The sequence below is a fragment of the Dipodomys merriami genome, unplaced genomic scaffold (assembly GCF_024711535.1).
Source record: "Dipodomys merriami isolate MVZ:Mamm:240054 unplaced genomic scaffold, mDipMer1.0.p SCAF_128, whole genome shotgun sequence".
Taxonomy (NCBI): Eukaryota; Metazoa; Chordata; class Mammalia; order Rodentia; family Heteromyidae; genus Dipodomys; species Dipodomys merriami.
Genome location: NW_027202582.1, coordinates 2,627,809 through 2,646,817, shown reverse-complemented (window position 1 = coordinate 2,646,817; position 19,009 = coordinate 2,627,809). Strand labels below are relative to the sequence as shown.

The window sequence follows — 19,009 nt, the reverse complement described above, 5'->3', positions numbered from 1 at the left end:
CCTTCTTCATTCATTTGTTTTTGCTGGTCCTGGGGCTTAAACTCTAGGTCTGGGTGTTGTCTCTGAGCTCCTTTTGCTCAAAGCTAGGGCTCTACCACTTTAGCTACAGCTCCACTTCCAGCAGTTTTAGTGACTGATTGGAGAGTCTCATGGCCTTTCTACCTAGGCTGGCTTTGAACTATGATCCTCAGACCTCATCCTCTTGAGTAGCTAGGATTACAGGCATGAGCCACCAACACCCAGCTCCACTTCATTCTTTTTTTTTTTGGTCCGGTCGTGGGGCCTGAACTCTGGGTCTGGGTGCTGTCCCTCAGCTCTTCAGCTCAAGTCTAGCGCTCTACCACTTGAGCCACAGCGCCACTTCCAGCTTTTTTCTTCTTGCTTATGTGGTGCTGGGGAATCGAACCCAGGGCCTCATGCATGCAAGGCAAGCGCCACCTTCCCAGCCCCTCCACTTCATTCTTAAGACAACCATATCTCTCTGTTCAGGAGGCCTCTCTGGATTGGCCACCAGTACTGGGTGTGAGCTCTCTGCACTGCCATAGTCACCACGGTGACTATGGGCTGGGTCATGGAGCTGGACTTCTTACAACTTCAGTCCACTTAGGGAAGCAGTCAGAAAGGCTTCTTTCAGGGGCTAGGAAGGTGCCTGAGGCCCTGGGTTCGATTCCTCAGCACCACATAAGCAAAAAGAAAAAAGCCGGAAGTGGCGCTGTGGCTCAAGTGGTAGAGCATTAGCCTTGAGCTGAAGAGCTGAGGGACAGTGCCCAGGCCCAAAGTTCAGGCCCCATGACCGGACCCCGCCCCCCCAAAAAAGAAAGGCTTCTTTCACTCTGCAGTGACCCTAAGATCTGCTGAGCAGATTTCCACACTGCCTGATCCTACCATCTGCTGCTCAGAAGCAAGGACCCTGTTTTCTTGTATTACAGACAAATGCTCATGTCTCCCATGTGAGATAGGACTGCCTTACAGGCCCCTGCCAACTATATGATACATGCTCATCCAGAAACAGACTCTGTTCCAGATCAAGAGAGGAGAGGGGAGTCCTATGGCCTCTGGTCTTTCTTGGCCTCTGGTGGAATTTACCTTTCTTGTTTTTCTCTTTGGTGACCACAGTCATTGCCATGGTGCCAGAAAGCTGAGCTTCCCCACCGTGGGGCAGACGGGAAACCTGCACTGAGCGGAAGACGCTCTTGAGGGTGTTCTTTGAGCTGGCATCCCTCTTGTCTCCTTCCCTCCTCCGCTCTCCGGGGTGGCCCAGCCAGTAGTCCACTTGAAGGCCAATCACATCTCCATATGGGCTGTTGGGGCTCCTGGAGAAGGGGAATAAAAACAAAATGTCAGCTTTGTCCTCAGGGCCTAACTACAGGAGCCCCATGAGGGATGGGTGACCAGCAGCTCTGGGAGTGGGAGATGGGGAGAGAATCAACTACATGGCTCTTGTCCCCTTTAGCCATGATGAATCAGGTCATGGGATGGAGAGTCAGGCTTATCTGAGGGCAAAGCCAGGAGAAGATAAAGGCCCAAATTACAGTAAGAGGACCAAATGAAACTATCAGGATGAGAAGAGCAGCAGGCCAGAAAGCTTTGGAAGGAGTGCACATGGATGCACATGTACATATATGGACATACACAGGAGCAAACAAAAAAGCTGTGGCCCACACCAAGCAGAGGGCTAGAGAAACTGCAGGCAGAGGCAAAAGCACCACTGTGACTTCAGAGAAGCTTTGGGAGCTGATGGATGCTGCTCTGTGCCTTTGCATTTGTATGACACTTTTAGCTCAATGATAATTTTAGCTCCCTGGGGAAAAGGAGTGTTTTCTTGAAAGAAGGTGTCAGACACAATCGGTACCTAGGCTATGAGAGTCATCTGACTTTTCTTTCTGCCTCAGTTCAGTGGCTCCATTAAAAAAATGGGATGAGAAGAGAGGTCAAAGTACGATTTGGTCCAATCACCCCCAAATCTACGCTGCACAGAAATCCTTCATGCCATTAGGGAAAACAGGTCTCTTAGAAGCCTGGAGTGCCAGGTCCCTGGGACAGAATGTGGCTCTGTTCCTATACCTCACCTTCTAGACAAATCAGTAGAAGATAGTAAAAGGCACTAAGAAGAGGAAGGACAGGATCAGGATTGGGATTTGAGCTCTAGAACAGGTGTTTCTTTTAGGGACTATGACGCTGTCATTGATGCTTCTGGAAAAGCTATTGGCCATTGCCTTCCTCTCAAGTGCTACAAAGAAAGAGGAAAGCCAGGGTAGAGGAAGGAAGTACTCTGCTTTTTGTTCCATGGCCTGATTTTCTCTCATGTAGAGGTTTCCTTCAGCCCTGTGCCCGTCACTGCTTGCTCTTCTTTACACATGGCAGGGGAAAAAAGGCCAGCTCCTTGGCTTTCTACCTTAACTTCAGATAATCTGAGATCTCAGGCTAGGGCTGTGGCTCAAGGGGTAGAGTGTATGCTTAGCAAGAGTGAGGCCCTGAGGGGAGAGAGTAAGAAAGGGGGGGAAGGGAGGGAAGCAGGGAGTAAGGAGAGAGAGGGAAAGAAAGGAAGAGAGAGAGGGGAGTGAGAGAGAGTGACAGAGACCTTGTAATCTCTTAGTTATGAAGTTTGCCACTTTTGTACCGCAAGCCAGACCTAGAACCTAAACTTCAGGAGGGCAGGTACCATCAACCATCAGCTCTGTAGGTCCAGAGCCTCCTTTAGACTGGTGTACAGGAAATGTTATGTGGCAGTGTGCCCCACACATGACCCTCTGTTCCCATTTAGGCTGTGTGACAGCCCTGTGAGGCCAGTTCATATCTACTACATAAACTCAGGTGTGTTTCACCACAAGCACACACACTCCTACTACCCTGAGAGGTCTCATAACTAGATACCCACCCACAGCACACTTCACAAATATGCAGGGCCTCTGACAACACCATCTCATCTGACCCTGCAACTCTGCAAGACAGATAGGGCAGAGAGACTCCTTCCATTTCACTAAGCATTTGATGGCCTGGCCAGCCAGCTGACCTGCCTCTATTCTAATCCAGTGTGGCTATCTTTGGCCAATATCCTGTGCCTGGGAAGTGAGCTAGATGGCTAGGCCCTACTGGCGTGGGGGGGTGGGTGGGAGAGGACAGACAAAGCAAAAAAAAAAAACTGGTGTGGGCAAGAGAGGGGGGGGGAGAGTGTGTGTGAAGAATGGTGTGGGCAATAATCTTACCCTACGATGGCAAGGGCACTGCTCATAGATGGAGAGGAGGGCGGGGTGGCTGTGGCATCTCGGCTCAGGCCCGAGCTGGAGGGTGGTGATGTGGAGGGCACGGTAAGGCTGACCACGGGTGAATCATCCCCATCACCTGTCAGGGAGACAAACACAGTTGACCAGAGGCAGCCACCCCTGACCTTCTAGGGGCAAAGATGAGGCGTATTCTCCTCTCAGAGGCAGTGTTGATTTCTTCTTGGGCCTCAGAGTCCTCCTGCTTTCCCCCCTGACAATGAGGAGTGAGGCCAACATGGTCCTGTTTAAACTGCCTCCCCACCACATCTAATGCCATCAATTTTTGCCTCATTAGCTCAAAGACAAGACTGGAAAAACCTTTATCTTTACCCAGAGAAGTAAAGGAGCCATGGCTTACCTGCAGTAGATGGTGAGTCTTCAACAAGGCCCACCTTTACCACCTGAAGGGGGAAAAGGACACTCATTAGGTCCTCCATCATGCTGGCAAGCTCCAGTCTAACCAGACACAGGTGTTGAGCACTACAGCCACAACCAAATGGTGTGTTATCATACTCTGAAAAAAAATTTTTTTTGGTCGATTGTGGTGCCTGAACTCTGGGCCTGGGCACTGTCCCTAAGCTCTTCAGCTCAAGGCTATCGCTCTACCACTTGAGCCAAAGCATCACTTCCGGCTTTTTCTGCCTATGTGGTACTGAGGAATTGAACCCAGGGCCTCATGCATGCAAAGCAAGCACTCTACCACTGAGCCACCTTCCCAGGCCCTCTGAAAATCTTTTTTTTTTTTTTTTTGTCGGTCGTGGAGCTTGAACTCTGGGCCTGGGCGCTGTCCCTCAGCTCTTCAGCTCAAGGCGAGCGCTCTACCACTTGAGCTACAGCACCACTTCCGGTTTTCTGGTGGTTTATTTGAGATAGGAGTCTCACGGTCTCTCCTGCCTGGGCTAGCTTTGAACCGCGATCCTCAGATCTCAGCCTCCTGAGTAGCTAGGATTTACAGGCGTGAGCCACCAGCGCCGGGCTCTGAAAATCTTTATACTTCAGGAGCAACCCAGTTGGCTTAAGAGATATAGGGAAAAACAACAACAACAACAAAACTCAGACCAGTGGCTAAGGGTACAGATTTAGCTTATGTGGGGCTCTAGGTTCTATCTTAGCACAAGAAAAGAAAAAGTTGGATACTAGTGGCTCATTCTTGTAATCCTAGCTACTCAGGAGGCCGAGACCTGAGGATTAACTGATTTAAAGCTGGTGCAGACAGAAAAGTCCCTGAGATTCCATTTCTAATTAACCAGCAAAATGCTGGACTTGGAGATGTGGCTCAAGTGGTAGAGCACCAGCTGTGGTGAGGAAGTAAGCTGAGGCCCTAAGTTTAAGCCCCAGTACAAGGCAGGAGAGAAGAGGAAGAAAAAGGCAATCAAAAGAAAGTAGTAAGAAAAGTAGTTCAAAACAAATGAGATAGACTCATGAAACTTGGTAGTTCTCTAGAAACAAGGGTAGGGCTGGGAAGGTGGCTCAGTGGTAGAGCGCTTGCCTTGCATGCCTGAGGCCCTGGGTTCGATTCCGCAGCACCACACAAGCAAAAAAAAAAAAAAAGCCGGAAGTGGTGCTGTAGCTCAAGTGGTAGAGAGCTAGCCTTGAGCTGAAGAGCTGAGGGACAGCGCCCAGGCCCAGAGTTCAGGCCCCATGACCGGACCCCCCCTCCCCCCCCAAAAAAATAGAAACAAGGGTAAAGCTCACTTTGACAAAGGAATTATGTGTCCTGATCTCATTTTTCAAAGATCATATGGGCTGAAGGTACTGACACTATCCCTTCCATTTCTGCCTTCTGGAATATGGAGGAGCAGTGGAGGGAGGTCTCGGGAATTAGATTCCCCATAGAGAATTACTTTGTCGGTCGTGGGGCTTTTACTCTGGGGCCTAGGTGCTGAGCTTGTCAACACAGGGCTAGCGCTCTACAACTGGAGCCACAGTGCCACTTCTGGTTTTCTGGTGGTTAATTGGAGATAAGAGTATCATGGACTTTTCCTGTCCGGACTGGCTTTGAACTGCAATCCTCAGATCTCAGCCTCCTGAGTAGCTAAGATTACAGGTATGAGCCACCAGTGCCTGGCTTTTTTTTGGTCAGTCATGGGGCTTGAACTCAGGGCCTGGGTGCTGTCCCTGAGCTCTTCAGCTCAAGGCTAGCACTTTCCTACTGGGGATGGCTTTGAGCCATAATCCTCAAATCTCAACCTCCTAAGTGGCTAGGATTAAAGGCATGAGCCACCAGAATCTTCTCTCCTCCTCTTTTTCTCCCCTCTCTCTCTCTCCCCTTCCCTCCCTTTCTCTATCTCCCTCTCTCATTAGCTTAAATTAGTTATCTGGGGTGGGTTGAAGGAGTGGAGGCAGGAGTAAATTTCATTGTTACATTCCCACACTTTTACAATATATTATAGTCTTACTGTCTTTCTTCTTCCTTTCTCCCTTTCCAAAATAATTTCAACAGGTTTTTTTTTTTTTTTTTTTTTTTTTTTTTTTTTTTTTTGCTGGTCGTGTGGCCTGAACTCAGGGCCTGGGTGCTGTCCCTCAGCTCTTCAGCTTCTGGCTAGCACTCTACCACTTGAGCCACAGCGCCACTTCCGGCTTTTTTCTTATATGGTGCTGAGGAATCGAACCCAGGGCCTCAGGCATGCAAGGCAAGCACTCTACCACTGAGCCACCTTCCCAGCCCCATTTCAACAGGTTTTACTGCTCTATTTTCATAGATAAAAACAATCTATTTTGACCATATTTATTATCATCCCATAGAGAATCCTTGAGAGGAGGGAGGAGGCCCTCCAGTGGCCAGAGAAGCACTGAGCTAGAAACAACTTGGTCTATCCCTGGTGGTCTGAGTGGCAGGTGAGGTCTTGTACCTGACACCTGCCCCAGTCTGGGGCAGAGCTGTATAGAAGCTGGCTTGGGGCTACTAGAGCAGAGACCCAATACCTCCCTACAGTAGGTCCTGGGTAAACTTCTGGCTGGGTCTCTTTACTGACCAAGAGAAACAAATCAACATTTTAGAGCTTCCTGGATTAGACCTCCCTTAGTATCCTAGGCATTCTGTCAGTGACTGCTAGCAACTCCTTTTTTTTCTCCCTGTGCTGAGGATCAAACCCAGGGCCTCACATACTACAACTGAGGCACATCTCCTTAAAGGTTTTTTATTTTGAATCTCTCACTTGGCTGTGAGATTACAGTGAGTAGTGACTCAGGCCTCCAGTTCCATGAGGGCATGAGTTATGCTGCCTGTCTGGGCTGTGTGGTGTGTCTCAAGGAATAGCCCCAGTGCAAACCAGGTAGCAAATGTATTGCTAGATGGGCAGCTGGCAAAGCCTGAACAGGGCTGCTCATTTTCCCAGTTGAGGTCACTCAGGATACCACATTCTTGGATGCACTGAATAGTAGGGGCTAATCTTGGATAATAGGGGCTAATGTCCCTTGTCTGCACTGCCCTTTCCCTTCTGAAAGCTATTGGGCTCTGGAAGTAAATTACAGAAAGTGACACAGCTGTCTTAGGAGGGAAAACAGCACAGTGAAAAATTAAAGTTTCCAGTCTTCTTTTGGGTGGTGCTGTCTCTGCTGAGCCCCCTATGTCTTTTAGGCCCAGTTGTTGCCAAATGAACAAAGGCCAGTACAGTTGACATAATGTCATCTGTGAGGCTCCTCCTTTATTTCAAAATTCACCACTCAGAAAGGAAGAGTCCTTAACTCAGGGCCTGACTCTAGGACATCTCCTGGAATACCATGCTCTACTTTTCAAAGCCACTCTTTGTCCATAAGCCTGAAGAAGCCATACTCTGGACATTCCTACAGAGGACCACATGAACCACGTTCAAGGCCTGGTGCAATAAACAGGAGATACTAATGATGAATGTGGGCACAGTTGATGATTTGGGAACAAAGGACCTTCAGATGAACAGCCAAATGCATCCCAGACCAGTGTTCCTCCCTGTAGTGTTCCTCCCTGACCCTTGGGCAGCATCGTTCTCCAGGTGGGGACTGTCCTATGTCACTGGATGGTATGCCAGGAACACTTTTGTTCCCAGCTGTGATAACCAAAACTGTCTCTAGGTGCTGTCAGATATCCACCTCTTAAGGCAGGGAGGGGTGTGTGTGACAAAATTCATCCTCATGCAGCCACTGTTCTAGATAATTTGATGAATCGTATTTAGTGTGTATGAAGGGAAGACAGGAAGATGGGAGATCAGAGGAGGGTAGTACTCACGCCAATGAAAGGAATAAACTTCTGATAGGAGTCTTCATCAGGGCTGTTGGGAGACAGGAAAGTTTTATATTTAGTGGGTTCAACTGAACAGAGTACTGGGGAAATAAGCTTTCCACATTGTTTCATGGCTCAGAGGAGTCCAGCACATATTCCTGTCATACCACATGGAGGCAATGTACAGAATGAAGGGGAAAAGACATGACTGTACAAACTGTACTGCCTACTTCCCTGGTTAGTTTCAGCCACCGGGGAAAGAAATAACTAACCCTAGCCGGGCGCTGGTGGCTCATGCCTGTAATCCTAGCTACTCTGGAGGCTGAGATCTGAGGATTGCAATTCAAAGCCAGCCCGGGCAGGAAGTCTGTGAGACTCTTATCTCCAATAAACGCCTAGAAAAACAGAAGTGGCACTGTGGCTCAAGTGGTAGAACGCTCGCCTTGAGCTGAAGAGCGCAGGGACAGCGCCTAAGCCCAGAGTTCAAGTCCCACGACCGACAACAAAACAAAACAATACAAAAGAAACAAAAAAACCTAACCCAAACCCATGCCAGAGAAGGCCCAGGACAAGGGAGGGAATGTCTAGATTGGAGACAGAAAAAATTATTTACATTTCTTGTGCTCCTTTGACAGGAAACGAAGTGTGGAGGAGAATGTGAAACATGGAAAGACTCAAGATTCCCCTAGATCACCTAATGCTATTTGTTTTTGGTGCTGGGTCCTGGGACTTGAACTCAGGGCCTGAGCACTGTCTCTGAGCTTATTTGCTCAAGGCTAGCATTCTACCACTTTAGCTACAGCCTTATGTATGGCTTTTTTGGTGGTTAATTGGAGGTAAGAGTCTCATAGAGGACTTTCCTGGCTTGGCTGGCTTGAACTGTGATCCTCAGATCTCAGCCTCTTGAGTAACTAGGATTATAGGCATGAGCCACTGGCCACTGGCCACTGGCCCATCCAATGAATTTTAAAGAAATCTCCCAAACTAAGACTTACAACTTATGCCTGCAGGTCAGCATGGCTTCAGCCACAGGGAGCTGGTGCGTTGTAGCTGCTCCATTGACATACTGCATCACACGTCCCACCACATCCAGTGACTCTACAATAAACCAGAAGGAAAGTACTCATTCAATTCAGCAAACACTTGGCTCCTCCTCCCTTTCCCCAAGAGCTAGGTGAGGACCTGCAGAGCTGAGGTAGAGAAAGGATTCTGAAGTTCCCTTAGCTATGAATCAAAGGAGTTATACATTTAAACATGGTCTTCTGCATTCCATCTCAGCCTCCCTCTGATGCTACCACTACCAACACTGGCTGTTCAGAAGGACAGCTGCTGGTTTGGTGGCACATATTTATCTAGAGAATGACTACTTCCTACTCATCTTTACATCTGCCAGCCCAGCATGACCTCTTACTTCTGGGTAAAGGGAGGGCTACACAGGATGTGCCTCCCTCAATAGACACTCACTGGGAAAGTGAACTGGCACAGTGGCTGGCTGATGGTGAGCCACAGGGTGAAGGTCCCCTTCAGCGGTGGTTGGCTGTCAGGAACCGGGTGCTACACTCCTGGCAGGGATTCCCTTACCAAGGGCCTTTACCTGATACTGGGGGCTCTGAGCGGCTGAAAAGGTCTCTCCAGCCAGAATCAAGGAAGGTGCTGCTGTATCTACTGTCAACTGAGCCCAAGTATTTGGCCACTGGGTGAGAACCTAATAGATGAAAACCAGACAAGGTAAATGGGTTAGTGGGTGGCATGATGGGAGGAGTTGGCCCAAGCATGGCTCTGGCTTTTGGTTTCCTTGGTGGTTTGTCCTAGGATCAATGCCCCATGCTGCTGCAGAGTCAGATCTGCTTATAGAGGCCTCATGTGTGCCACACCCTCTGGGACACTGCACAACTTTACCAAGGGGAATGATGAGGAAACGCATGTAGCCCAGCCAATCTGAAGTCTTGCTGGCCAAAGACTTGACAAAGAACCGGAGGATGGAGCTCAGGTAACTCTGGCCTCCCACAGCTGCCACTTTGACTGGCCTTGGCATGGACGAATTGCAGTTGCAGCTGGAAAGAAAGGGGGTCTTCACACACCATGCTTGGGGCTTACCAGGATCCTGCTCAGGGAAGGTCCCAAGCTTTTGACTCCATATACCCCAAGAAGCCACAGGGGAAAGCAAATCCACTAAACAATACTGGGAGGCAATAAACTATAGCACTGCTCAAGAGGGAGAGAGCTGCCCATGAAGAAGAAAGAAGGGCCAGGCTAACAGGGATGGGTAATAAGGAATCCTAAGGCAGTGCTACCTGGGAAGCCCACAGTCAGCTGGAATTGCCCCACTCTCTGTTGCATGGGAGGGGATTCCAGGTCTCTCAGAAGCCCTGGAGAAGGAGAGCACTGACTCTTGATCATCAAGCAGTTCATTATAGCTCGCAGGACAAAGTAAAAGATCTTATTTAAACTCTCTCTTCCTTATCATAAATTTAAGAAAGGGGCAAGGCAAGAGTCTGGGCAAGGAAGTAGTGGGCTCAGAAGTTAATAGTCTATCCTGGGTACTAGACGCTACAGCCTTTTGTTGCTTCCTGTCAACATATACCCTGATCTGATGAAGCCAACAGGCCCTACCCTCCAAGTCAGGGTGAAAACATGAGGTGGAGGGAATTCCAAAATAGCAGGCCAGAGCACTTACTAGCGCTGAATCCGGGTGAGCAGGGCAGACAGCACAGCTTGGACTTCCACGGTGGAACATGTGCACACAACGGGCTTCCGCTGGTCCTGGAGCAGCTCAGCCACATACTGTGATAGAAAAAGGACAGGCATTCAGGTGAGTGCAAGGCCCCACAAGTGCTAAGTCCCTGCCTGCTTTCTGGGCAACACTGGGCAGAGGTGATCAGGTTGCCAGGCTGGGGCAGAACGTCATAGAGTAGGGAAAGGTGAGGCAGACTTCAGGGAGACATGCTATGAGAGGTGGGAGGGTAAGTTTTGGGGCTTCAAATGTCACCCATGTCTAGCACCTCTGGCACCAGACTATCACAGGGTGGATGGTGAGAGACAGGCAGGTCTGCTCTGCTGCTGTTGAAGTGCCGTCACAGAAACCAGGGATAGCCCCAAGCATGTTATAGCATTTGGTGTTACTGTAGACACTTGCCTAATCCATGGTATCCTGGTGGGGTTGAAGAAGGGCAACCCAGACCAAATGCTTATTGCTTGGTTTTTCTTTCTTTATATTTAAACAGATAAGGAGGCTGAGGTAAAGAAAAGTTAGTGATGGAAGATTCATAGATTGGACAGAAGATAGAAACTCAGAGCTCCAGGCTTGGCTTAGGAGAGGCTTAGAGATGGGGTTACTCTCCTGCTTCCCCATCTGCAGACCCCTCTCAGGTTGAGAATTGAGGTTCTCAATGCTTTACCTGGCCTTGCCAGTCGGTAGTATTCACCAGGATGACATTTTCTGGGAGGGCTGCATCGGACACCAGGATCTGATTCAGCTGGTCATATACCACCTTTCTTGGAATCTGTAAGGAGTGTCTGTTAGGCACCCGGGGGTGAAGGTGGGGAGAACCCTTGGCACAGGTATTCAGACAGTGCAGACACCAGGAATTTGTAAAGGAGACACTCTCCCATTGCCTAGACCAAAATAGAGATGAGGAACAGACTGAGAGTCACTGTGGGATCCTGCTGGGGACAGTCTGTGAGGCAAAGATATAGTGCCAGGATGGTAGAAGCAGAGGAGTTAGAGCAGCAAGCGAATGATATCAAGGGCAGTGGGGAGAGAAATAATGAGGGTGGAGGCAATATATGGGACTCACAGTGAATAAGGACATTTCAGGAACAGTGATTAACAAGAAGGACAATACCTCACCCAGGGAGCTTGGCTATTCTAGTCTCAGGTTCATTTGCAGCTCTGTAACAGCATCAAACTCAGGAAGCCATACTGACCCAAACATTTCTCTCCACAATATTTATTAGGGAAGTGATCAGACTGGCTGCTTAACAGGACTTGGAAGGAACGCCAGCTCTGCAGCTAAGAACTCTTCTCCAAGTCTGTAGAGAGGATACTCCCGAAATCTTGTTTCTTTCCAGCTCTTTTCCAGCACCCTAAGACTGGAGAGTGGAGGGAAATGGCCCTGGCAGGGAGATGATGCCTCCGTTCTTGTGCTTTCTCCAGATCCCACAAATCAATCAGAAGCCCAATTACACATTGGCAGTGAAAAATAAATGTGGTGGGCTCCTTTAACTTAGGTCTTCCAGAATGCCTTTTTATAGACAGCACTTCATATATTCCTTTCTTCTGTCTAGCTGTTCAAGAAGGACAAGAGACAGAGGAGACTAAAGCCTAGGTAGTCTGGAGGACCTGGTCTTGCTGGGGGACTGTAGGTACCTGTGTGCTGTGGCCCAGGTCAGGTGAACGCTCACTATCGGAGCTGTTGGTCCTCTCGCTCAGTGGCTTGGAGAGCTGTCGCTCCTTCAGAGGAGTGCTTCTCTTCTGCCTGGGAGTGTGTGTTCCTTCCACTTTGCTGATGGAGAGCATGAGAGGGTTACATAGTCCCTCAGCCTCAAAGCTATACCAGCCCACACCCTCCACAGGTTATGGAGCTGGTACCAGGTATGCTTGCAAGTCTATAGTACTTGTGTCCCTTTAGTCTGGAGTACCTGGGGGAGGCAGAGCCCTGTAGATCTGTTTTGCTGGATTTCATAGGTGTTTTGACTTTCTCTGGAACAACCAGACTTGTGCTCATATCACCAAACATGTCCTGGTCAGTAATTTCCTGCCATGAAGAAAGAAGCAAAGGTTACCTCTCACCCACTGACCTCTGGAGCCCTGCTAAGAACCTTCCCTACCACTAGGAGTCATTTGCTGTCTTCCTAGAAATGCATGGTCTAAAAACTCTTACTTAACTTAATGAGGAATTTGCTCTTCAAGTTAATTGCATGTTCCTATTGTCTGTCATGGCTAGTGTTCTGGGCTGGGAATGTGCCTTAGTGGTAGAATGCTTGTCTAGCATGCATGAAATCCTGAGTTCAATGCCTCAGTATCACATAAACAGAAAAGCTAGAAGTTGTGCTGTGGTTCAGGTGGTAGAGTGCTAGCCTTGAGCAAAAGAAAGCTCAGGGATAGTGCTCAGGGATAGTGCTCAGGACCTGAATTCAAGCCCCAGGACTGGTGAAGGAAAAAAAAAGGCTAGTGTTTTTCCACTTGAGCCATAGCTTCACTTTCAGCTGTGTGTGTGTATACACGCGCGCGCGCGCGTGTATGTGTCTCGGTTGTGAGTCTTGAACTCTGGGCCTGAGTGCTATCCCTGATCTCAAGGCAAACACTCTACCACTTGAACTACAGTGCCACTTCTGACTTCTGGTGGTTAATTGGAGATAAGAATCTTGCAGACTTTCCTGCCTGGGCTGGCTTTAAACCACGATCCTTAGATCTCAGCCTCCTGAGTAGTTAGGATTACAGGTGTGAGCCACCAGTGCCTGGCTTCAGCGTTTTTTTAATGGTTAATTGGAGGTAACAGTCTTAAGAACTTTCAAAGGTAGTCCGGACTAGCTTTGAATCTCAATTCTCAGATCTCAGCCTTCTGACTGTTAAGATTACAGGTGTGAGGGGCTGGGAAGGTGGCTCAGTGGTAGAGCACTTGCCTTGCATGCCTGAGGCCCTGGGTTCAATTCCTCAGCACCACATAAGCAAAAAGAAAAAAGCCAGAAGTGGCGCTGTGGCTCAAGTGGTAGAGTGCTAGCCTTGAGCTGAAGAGCTGAGGGACAGCGCCCAGGCCCAGAGTTCAGGCCCCACGACCGGACCCCCAAAAAAAGAATAATAAAGATTACAGGTGTGAGCTACTAGCATCCAGCTCCAAGTGAGCACTTCATAGCTCTAATTGAACAGGCAGAATGGGAAGAGAGTTCTAAAGAGGGGGAAGCTGATTGGAATATATTATACACTTTGTGGAATTGCTACAGTGAAATCCCCCCTTGCACGCTAATGTATGCTAATTTAAAAAACCCAGGTATTAGTGGCTCACCTCTGTAATCTTACTCAGAAGGCTGAGATCTGAGCATCAGTGTGCAAAACCAGCTTGGCCAAAAAACATTGACTCTTATTGCCAATTAACCAGTAAAAAGTGCCAGACTGGAAGTGGGACTCAAGTGATAGAGCGGCAGTCATGAACTAAAAAATGAGTAAGGGATGGGTGCTGGTGGTTCATGCCTATAATCAAGCTAAGCAGAAGGCTGAGGTCTAAGAATTGTAGTTCAAAGCCAGACAGGATAGGAAAATCTGTGAGACTCTTATCTCCATTAATCAACAAAATGCCAGAAGTAGAACTGGCTCAAGTGGTAGAGTGATAGCTTTGAGCAAAAAAAAAAAAAAAAAAAAACAACTCCAAGACAGTACCCAGTCCCTAAGCTCAAGCCCCAGGATATGCACCCAAACGCACGCACGCACACGCGCACGCACGCACGCACGCGCGCACACGCGCACACACACACGCACACGCGCGCACACACACGCACACGCGCGCACACGCACACGCGCGCGCGCGCGCACACACACACACACACACACACACACACACACACACACACACACACACACACACACACACACACACACACACACACACACACACACACACACACACACACACACACACACACACACACACACACACACACACACCCATTGGGTATGAGGCCCTAAGTTCAAGCCCTGTACTCTCTCTCTCTCTTTCCCTCCCCCACTCTCAAAAATAAATAAAAGGCAGAGTGGGGACATTTCTGGTTTGAAGAATGACCTAGTCTCTAGGCTAGATTCTAGACTGTGAGTAATGATTTCAGAAGGGAGAAACGGAAGGTCATTTACAAGTCTACAAATTTAGGCCTAATTCCCAAGGTAGTCCTGCAAGTCTTTTTTTTTTTTTTTTTTTTTTTTGGTGCTGGTCATTGGGCTTGAACTCAGGGCCTGGGTGCTATCCCTGAGCTTTTTTACTCAAGGCTAGTGCTCTACCACTTGAGCCATAGCTTGTTTTTTTGCTGGTTAATTTAGATATGAGTCGCAAGCAGGGCTGGGAAGGTGGCTCAGTGGTAGAGTGCTTGCCTTTCATGCAGGAGGCCCTGGGTTTTGATTCTTTAGCATCACATAAGCAGAAAAAGCTAGAAGTGGCGCTGTGGCTCAATGGTAGGGCACTGGCCTTGAGCTGAAGAGCTGAAGGCCAGTGAACAGGCCCAGAGTTCAAGCCCCACGACCAACAACAACAACAAAAAGTCTCAAGGACTTTCCTTCTAGGGGAACTTGTTTAGAACTACAACCCTCAGATTTCAGCCTTTTGAGTAGCTAGGATTAAGGCATGAGCCACTGTCACCCAGCTTCTCTTGTATGTATGTATATATATATATATATATATATATATATATATATACATACACACATACATATATATATGTTCTTATTCTAAAGGTGATACACACAGATTGCATATATTTTTAAAGGTTTTACAAAGACTATTTGAGTAGCTAAGATAGGAAACTGAGCCATACATACCAGAGTGTCTGTTTCAGTCAAGCTGTCATCTTGGTTTTTAGTCCAAGTAGATTTGACTTTTTCTAAAGCAGCCAATTCCATCTGCAAAAAATTAAAATAATTTCTATCACTCATCAAAAAAACAAAAAAACCCAAAGCAAACCATTGCTATAACTTGTTTTACAAGATATCTAAGAAGCTTAAAACATTTTCACTTAGTCTTCATCCTTTATGGTTTTCATCTTATAAGGGAAGATATTTTATGAAAACAAAGCTTCAAAGAGATCATTCTTTTAAAAATCAGTAGGTCAATGACAGAGATGTCACTAGGGAAGAGGGGCTCAGAGTTAGAAGGTTTGTTATTAGATCTATAAAGTCTTTCTTCTTGATTCAGTGAACACTCTTGCTCTACAAGACATATGGGCCACCTTTGCTTGTCAGACAAGGGACGCTCATAATTCATGTCTTTCATTCTGAGATTAAAAGATATCCATAGTAACCATGTGCTTTTTGCTTGGTACAAATATGCAGAAAGTCCTCTAACAGAACATACAAGCAAAAAGATGGCCAGTATAAAGCCATTTAGGTATGAATTCTCTATTTGTCTCAAATCTTATTGGCATTTCTCATAAATAGTAAAAGTTTATTTTTTAGGCATAGATACATAGTCAGATAATCCAATCTGCTAATATGGCTTCTGTCTAAGTAGACATCCAAGTCAGTCATGAGTAGTTTGGGTTGCAGGCTGGAGAAGCTGGTAAGGCCTCACTGAATCTCTTTCTCCTAAGGAATCAAAGGAGGCAGAAAATATGCAGGACATCCCATTTCCTTTCATTCATGCAGTCATTTCTTTGAATAAATTAGTAAAACTATTACAGTAGCAGCCTTCTCTATTGGTTATAACCAAAAATGCCTCCAATCACTGACAGGTACTCCCTGGGAAAAGTCATCCCCAGTGGAGAACTACTATCCAAAGTAAGCTTCAAGACAAATCTAACACACCTTAGACCTGTAACCTCAGGGCTTAAGACCTCTTGGCCTATGTCATGGCTCACAACCAGGCAGACCAGGCTGCCTCCAGGCTTCTAAAGGGCTTTTGTTATCCAGACCTGCAGTTATCCTCACAGTATTCCAGCTATGTCTGTCTAATTGTTTGGTACTAGCAGTGAGTCATTAGGCCTCAACAGTATATAGCATGTACCCATAGGCAACGGTAGCTAATGAAGAGTATGTGTAATGAAGTACAGCCTCTAACATTAATACTGATAGTGCTCTCTCAACAGTGCAACTGGTAGTCTGTACTCTAGCTGGCTTCCTATAAACCCAGAGCACAAAAGGAAAGGAAAGGAAGGGGCTGGTTATATAGTTCAAGGGTAGAGCACTTGCTTAGCAAGCACAAGGCTCTGAGTTCCATCCCCCACAAAAAGAAAAGATTAAAAAAAGGAAGTAGATAACCAACAATGATCAGCAATGGGATGAGAGGCTACCTAGGTAAGGCAGTAAATACAGAGCCTTCCACATGTATTACTGAGTGTATCTCCCAACCCCCTGGAAGTTCTCCACCTAAAAGCACAGTCTTGTTCTGGTCTTAAAGCATCTCAGACCAAAAGATTACAAAGTTCCACACCCACATTGAGACATATGGGGCTTTTCAAAATAGAAATCTCAGCAGGGGAACAACAGAATCTACAGTCTGACCAAAGGAATCAGAACTTGAAGCACTCACATAAAAGTCATCTAGATTTTTGCAATTTTAGGAGTCAAAAACTGAAACTGCTCCAAAATAAAAATAATAAATAAAAGCAACAGCAGTGTACACGTACTACAGGTTCCCAAGCAGTAAAGCAATCAATTAGCATGTACCTTACTAGAGGTCTGACCAACAAGATCTCATTGCATCTCCATATAGTCCTGGGCTTTTTACACCTGCTTGCATATGAAGAAATGGAGGAGGAATTTGCCCAGTGCCAGTCAGTGGAATGATGGGGTCAAGAGTCAAACTCAGAGCCAGAAGTAATAGAACAGGTCTATAATCCCAGCACTTAGAAGGCTGAGCTTGAGGTCAGCTTGGGCTACAATAGCAAGACCTTGACTCATAAAACAAAACAATTCAAATTTGGATATTTCACCTTGCATAAATATGCTATTTTTTTCCCGAACAAGGAGCCCTTAAATCATTACATTGTACAGACTAATAGTACATTGACCTTTGCGCTAACTGGCCTCCTAGGCTGATACCTTTACCTAATGGGGCTCCAGGAATCAGATGATTTTCCCTCCTCTTAATGTTGTACATTACATCCTAATTCTGTCATTCAGAACCTACAGCCTAATTCTGTCATGGCAGAAACACTCAGTTATGAAATAGTTCCCCCTGCTGACTTAAAACCAATACTTACTAGCATTTACCAGGTATTCATAATATAGTTGGTGCTATGCTTAGTACTTCTTGGGCACTGGCTCAGCTAATACCTTATTTGTTACAACAGTATGTTGTCTGGCATCCCCCGAACACTATTTGCAATAGCCCTCCCTCAACCATACCCTGGGCTTCTTCCTAGAAGAACTCTTACATTGATGAATCTGGCTCTAGTAGCCAATGGTCTCTGTCCACGGGGCAGTTACATTTGACAGGATCATTCCATTCTGAAGTTCCCTGTGAGGATAAGCACCTGGGACTCACACGCTAACGTAACACTAGTAGTACATCAGCTGTGGCCTGGGCTCTACAGATCACTATGAAGGTGCTGTCAATATTGATCTGAAATGGCAGGACTCAGGCTTTTCCTTGAGGGAATTCTGGGTGGAGTTGCAGTTTTCCTTCCTGCATGTCCCCACTAACACCCTCTGATAAAATTCTTGTTGGGCTTGGTGGCCAGCTCTGTGCTTTGACCAGGAAGAGGGAAAAACTAGGGGACAGCATCGCCTAGTGGCAGCAAGAAGAAAGGCAGCTGTCAGATATCCCTGTGAGGTGGTGGTTTGCACACTCCGGACTGGAGCCAGCCCAACTACAGACTGTTTTTCAACATATGGATTGCCTCATCTCCTTACAATTAATATCTATTTTCAAGGTGATCTGAGTATTCCCTGGGGTGAGTAAATGACTGTACATCTCATCTGTCACCAAAGCAGCCACTGGAGGCCTTGAAGTGTTTGGTTTCTCTCAACAGAAAAGAATGAGTCTTTCAACAGCAAACCACAGCTCTGCTCTGAAACCATAGGCAATGTCCACTTCCCTTAGTTGTGATCAAAGGGAAGAACAGCTTTCCCAGCATGAGATGGGCTTGGCACTACCAGGGTCCTGCCTATGCCTGGCTGCTGGGGGCTGGGAGCCACAGTACACAGCTCTTCCCTTCGGCACAGCAGGCAAATGGAAAGCTAACCACTAAATTCTACATTCTTACAGGGTACTGTATCTCTGACATTTCTACTCAGTAAAACCTACTTATGATGGCATAGACAGACCTTGCGGGCCCCTTTGCTCCTTCTGTTCATTTCCTAGTATGGAAGGTAGAATTGTTTTCCCTTAAATGAGTGCCTTCCCAAGGGTCATACACTCAGCCACTGTGTAATGGACAGGGGAAAGAAGGAAAGTTCTGAGGTGGGAGGGAAAGAATAGTGACTGGACATAGCAGTGTCCTCTGAGCATTGAATTCTCAGCCCAGTAGTGAGAGGAGGAAAACTGAGGCTACTCTTTCAGAAGGAGCCACACTCAGAGAAGCAGGGTCCTTGAGTGTAAAGCTAATAGGCTAGGTCCCTCACCCCACCCCTCATTGCCACCGGTCTGCTCACAGGGCTGGTGGTGTCTTTTCCGAGGCTGCCCTTGCTGTTGAGGCTGCCAATCTCCGTCTGTGAGCTGGACTGCGACATCCCCTCAAAGAAGGGCCTACGGCGAAGAAGCACAGCCGGGGTCAGTGGCAACCACGGCTCAGAACAGCAGCTCACAAGAGCCGAGTGGAGCTGGTGCTCAAGGCAGATCAACAGCCTGGGCCTCAAAGACACTGGTGAGGAAGGATTCTGTGGGGGTGGAGAAATGGGGCCTGGGGT

General features: G+C 47.4%; 1 protein-coding gene across 1 annotated transcript in view; it reads right to left on the bottom strand.

The window, feature by feature from the left end:
* The window catches only part of LOC138824334 (phosphofurin acidic cluster sorting protein 1), a 112,172-nt gene that overhangs the window by 3,217 nt on the left and 89,946 nt on the right, over window positions 1-19,009 (bottom strand). Inside the window, exons 10-22 of the mRNA XM_070018150.1 lie at window positions 18,755-18,848; window positions 14,984-15,064; window positions 12,103-12,218; window positions 11,831-11,966; window positions 10,860-10,964; window positions 10,139-10,245; window positions 9,361-9,515; window positions 9,056-9,166; window positions 8,457-8,559; window positions 7,468-7,510; window positions 3,622-3,664; window positions 3,207-3,342; window positions 1,087-1,313 (exon numbers count right to left, since the gene is read on the bottom strand). Of these exons, the coding sequence (XP_069874251.1) occupies window positions 1,087-1,313; window positions 3,207-3,342; window positions 3,622-3,664; window positions 7,468-7,510; window positions 8,457-8,559; window positions 9,056-9,166; window positions 9,361-9,515; window positions 10,139-10,245; window positions 10,860-10,964; window positions 11,831-11,966; window positions 12,103-12,218; window positions 14,984-15,064; window positions 18,755-18,848 (1,457 nt within the window). The remainder of the gene's footprint in view (window positions 1-1,086; window positions 1,314-3,206; window positions 3,343-3,621; window positions 3,665-7,467; window positions 7,511-8,456; window positions 8,560-9,055; window positions 9,167-9,360; window positions 9,516-10,138; window positions 10,246-10,859; window positions 10,965-11,830; window positions 11,967-12,102; window positions 12,219-14,983; window positions 15,065-18,754; window positions 18,849-19,009) is intronic.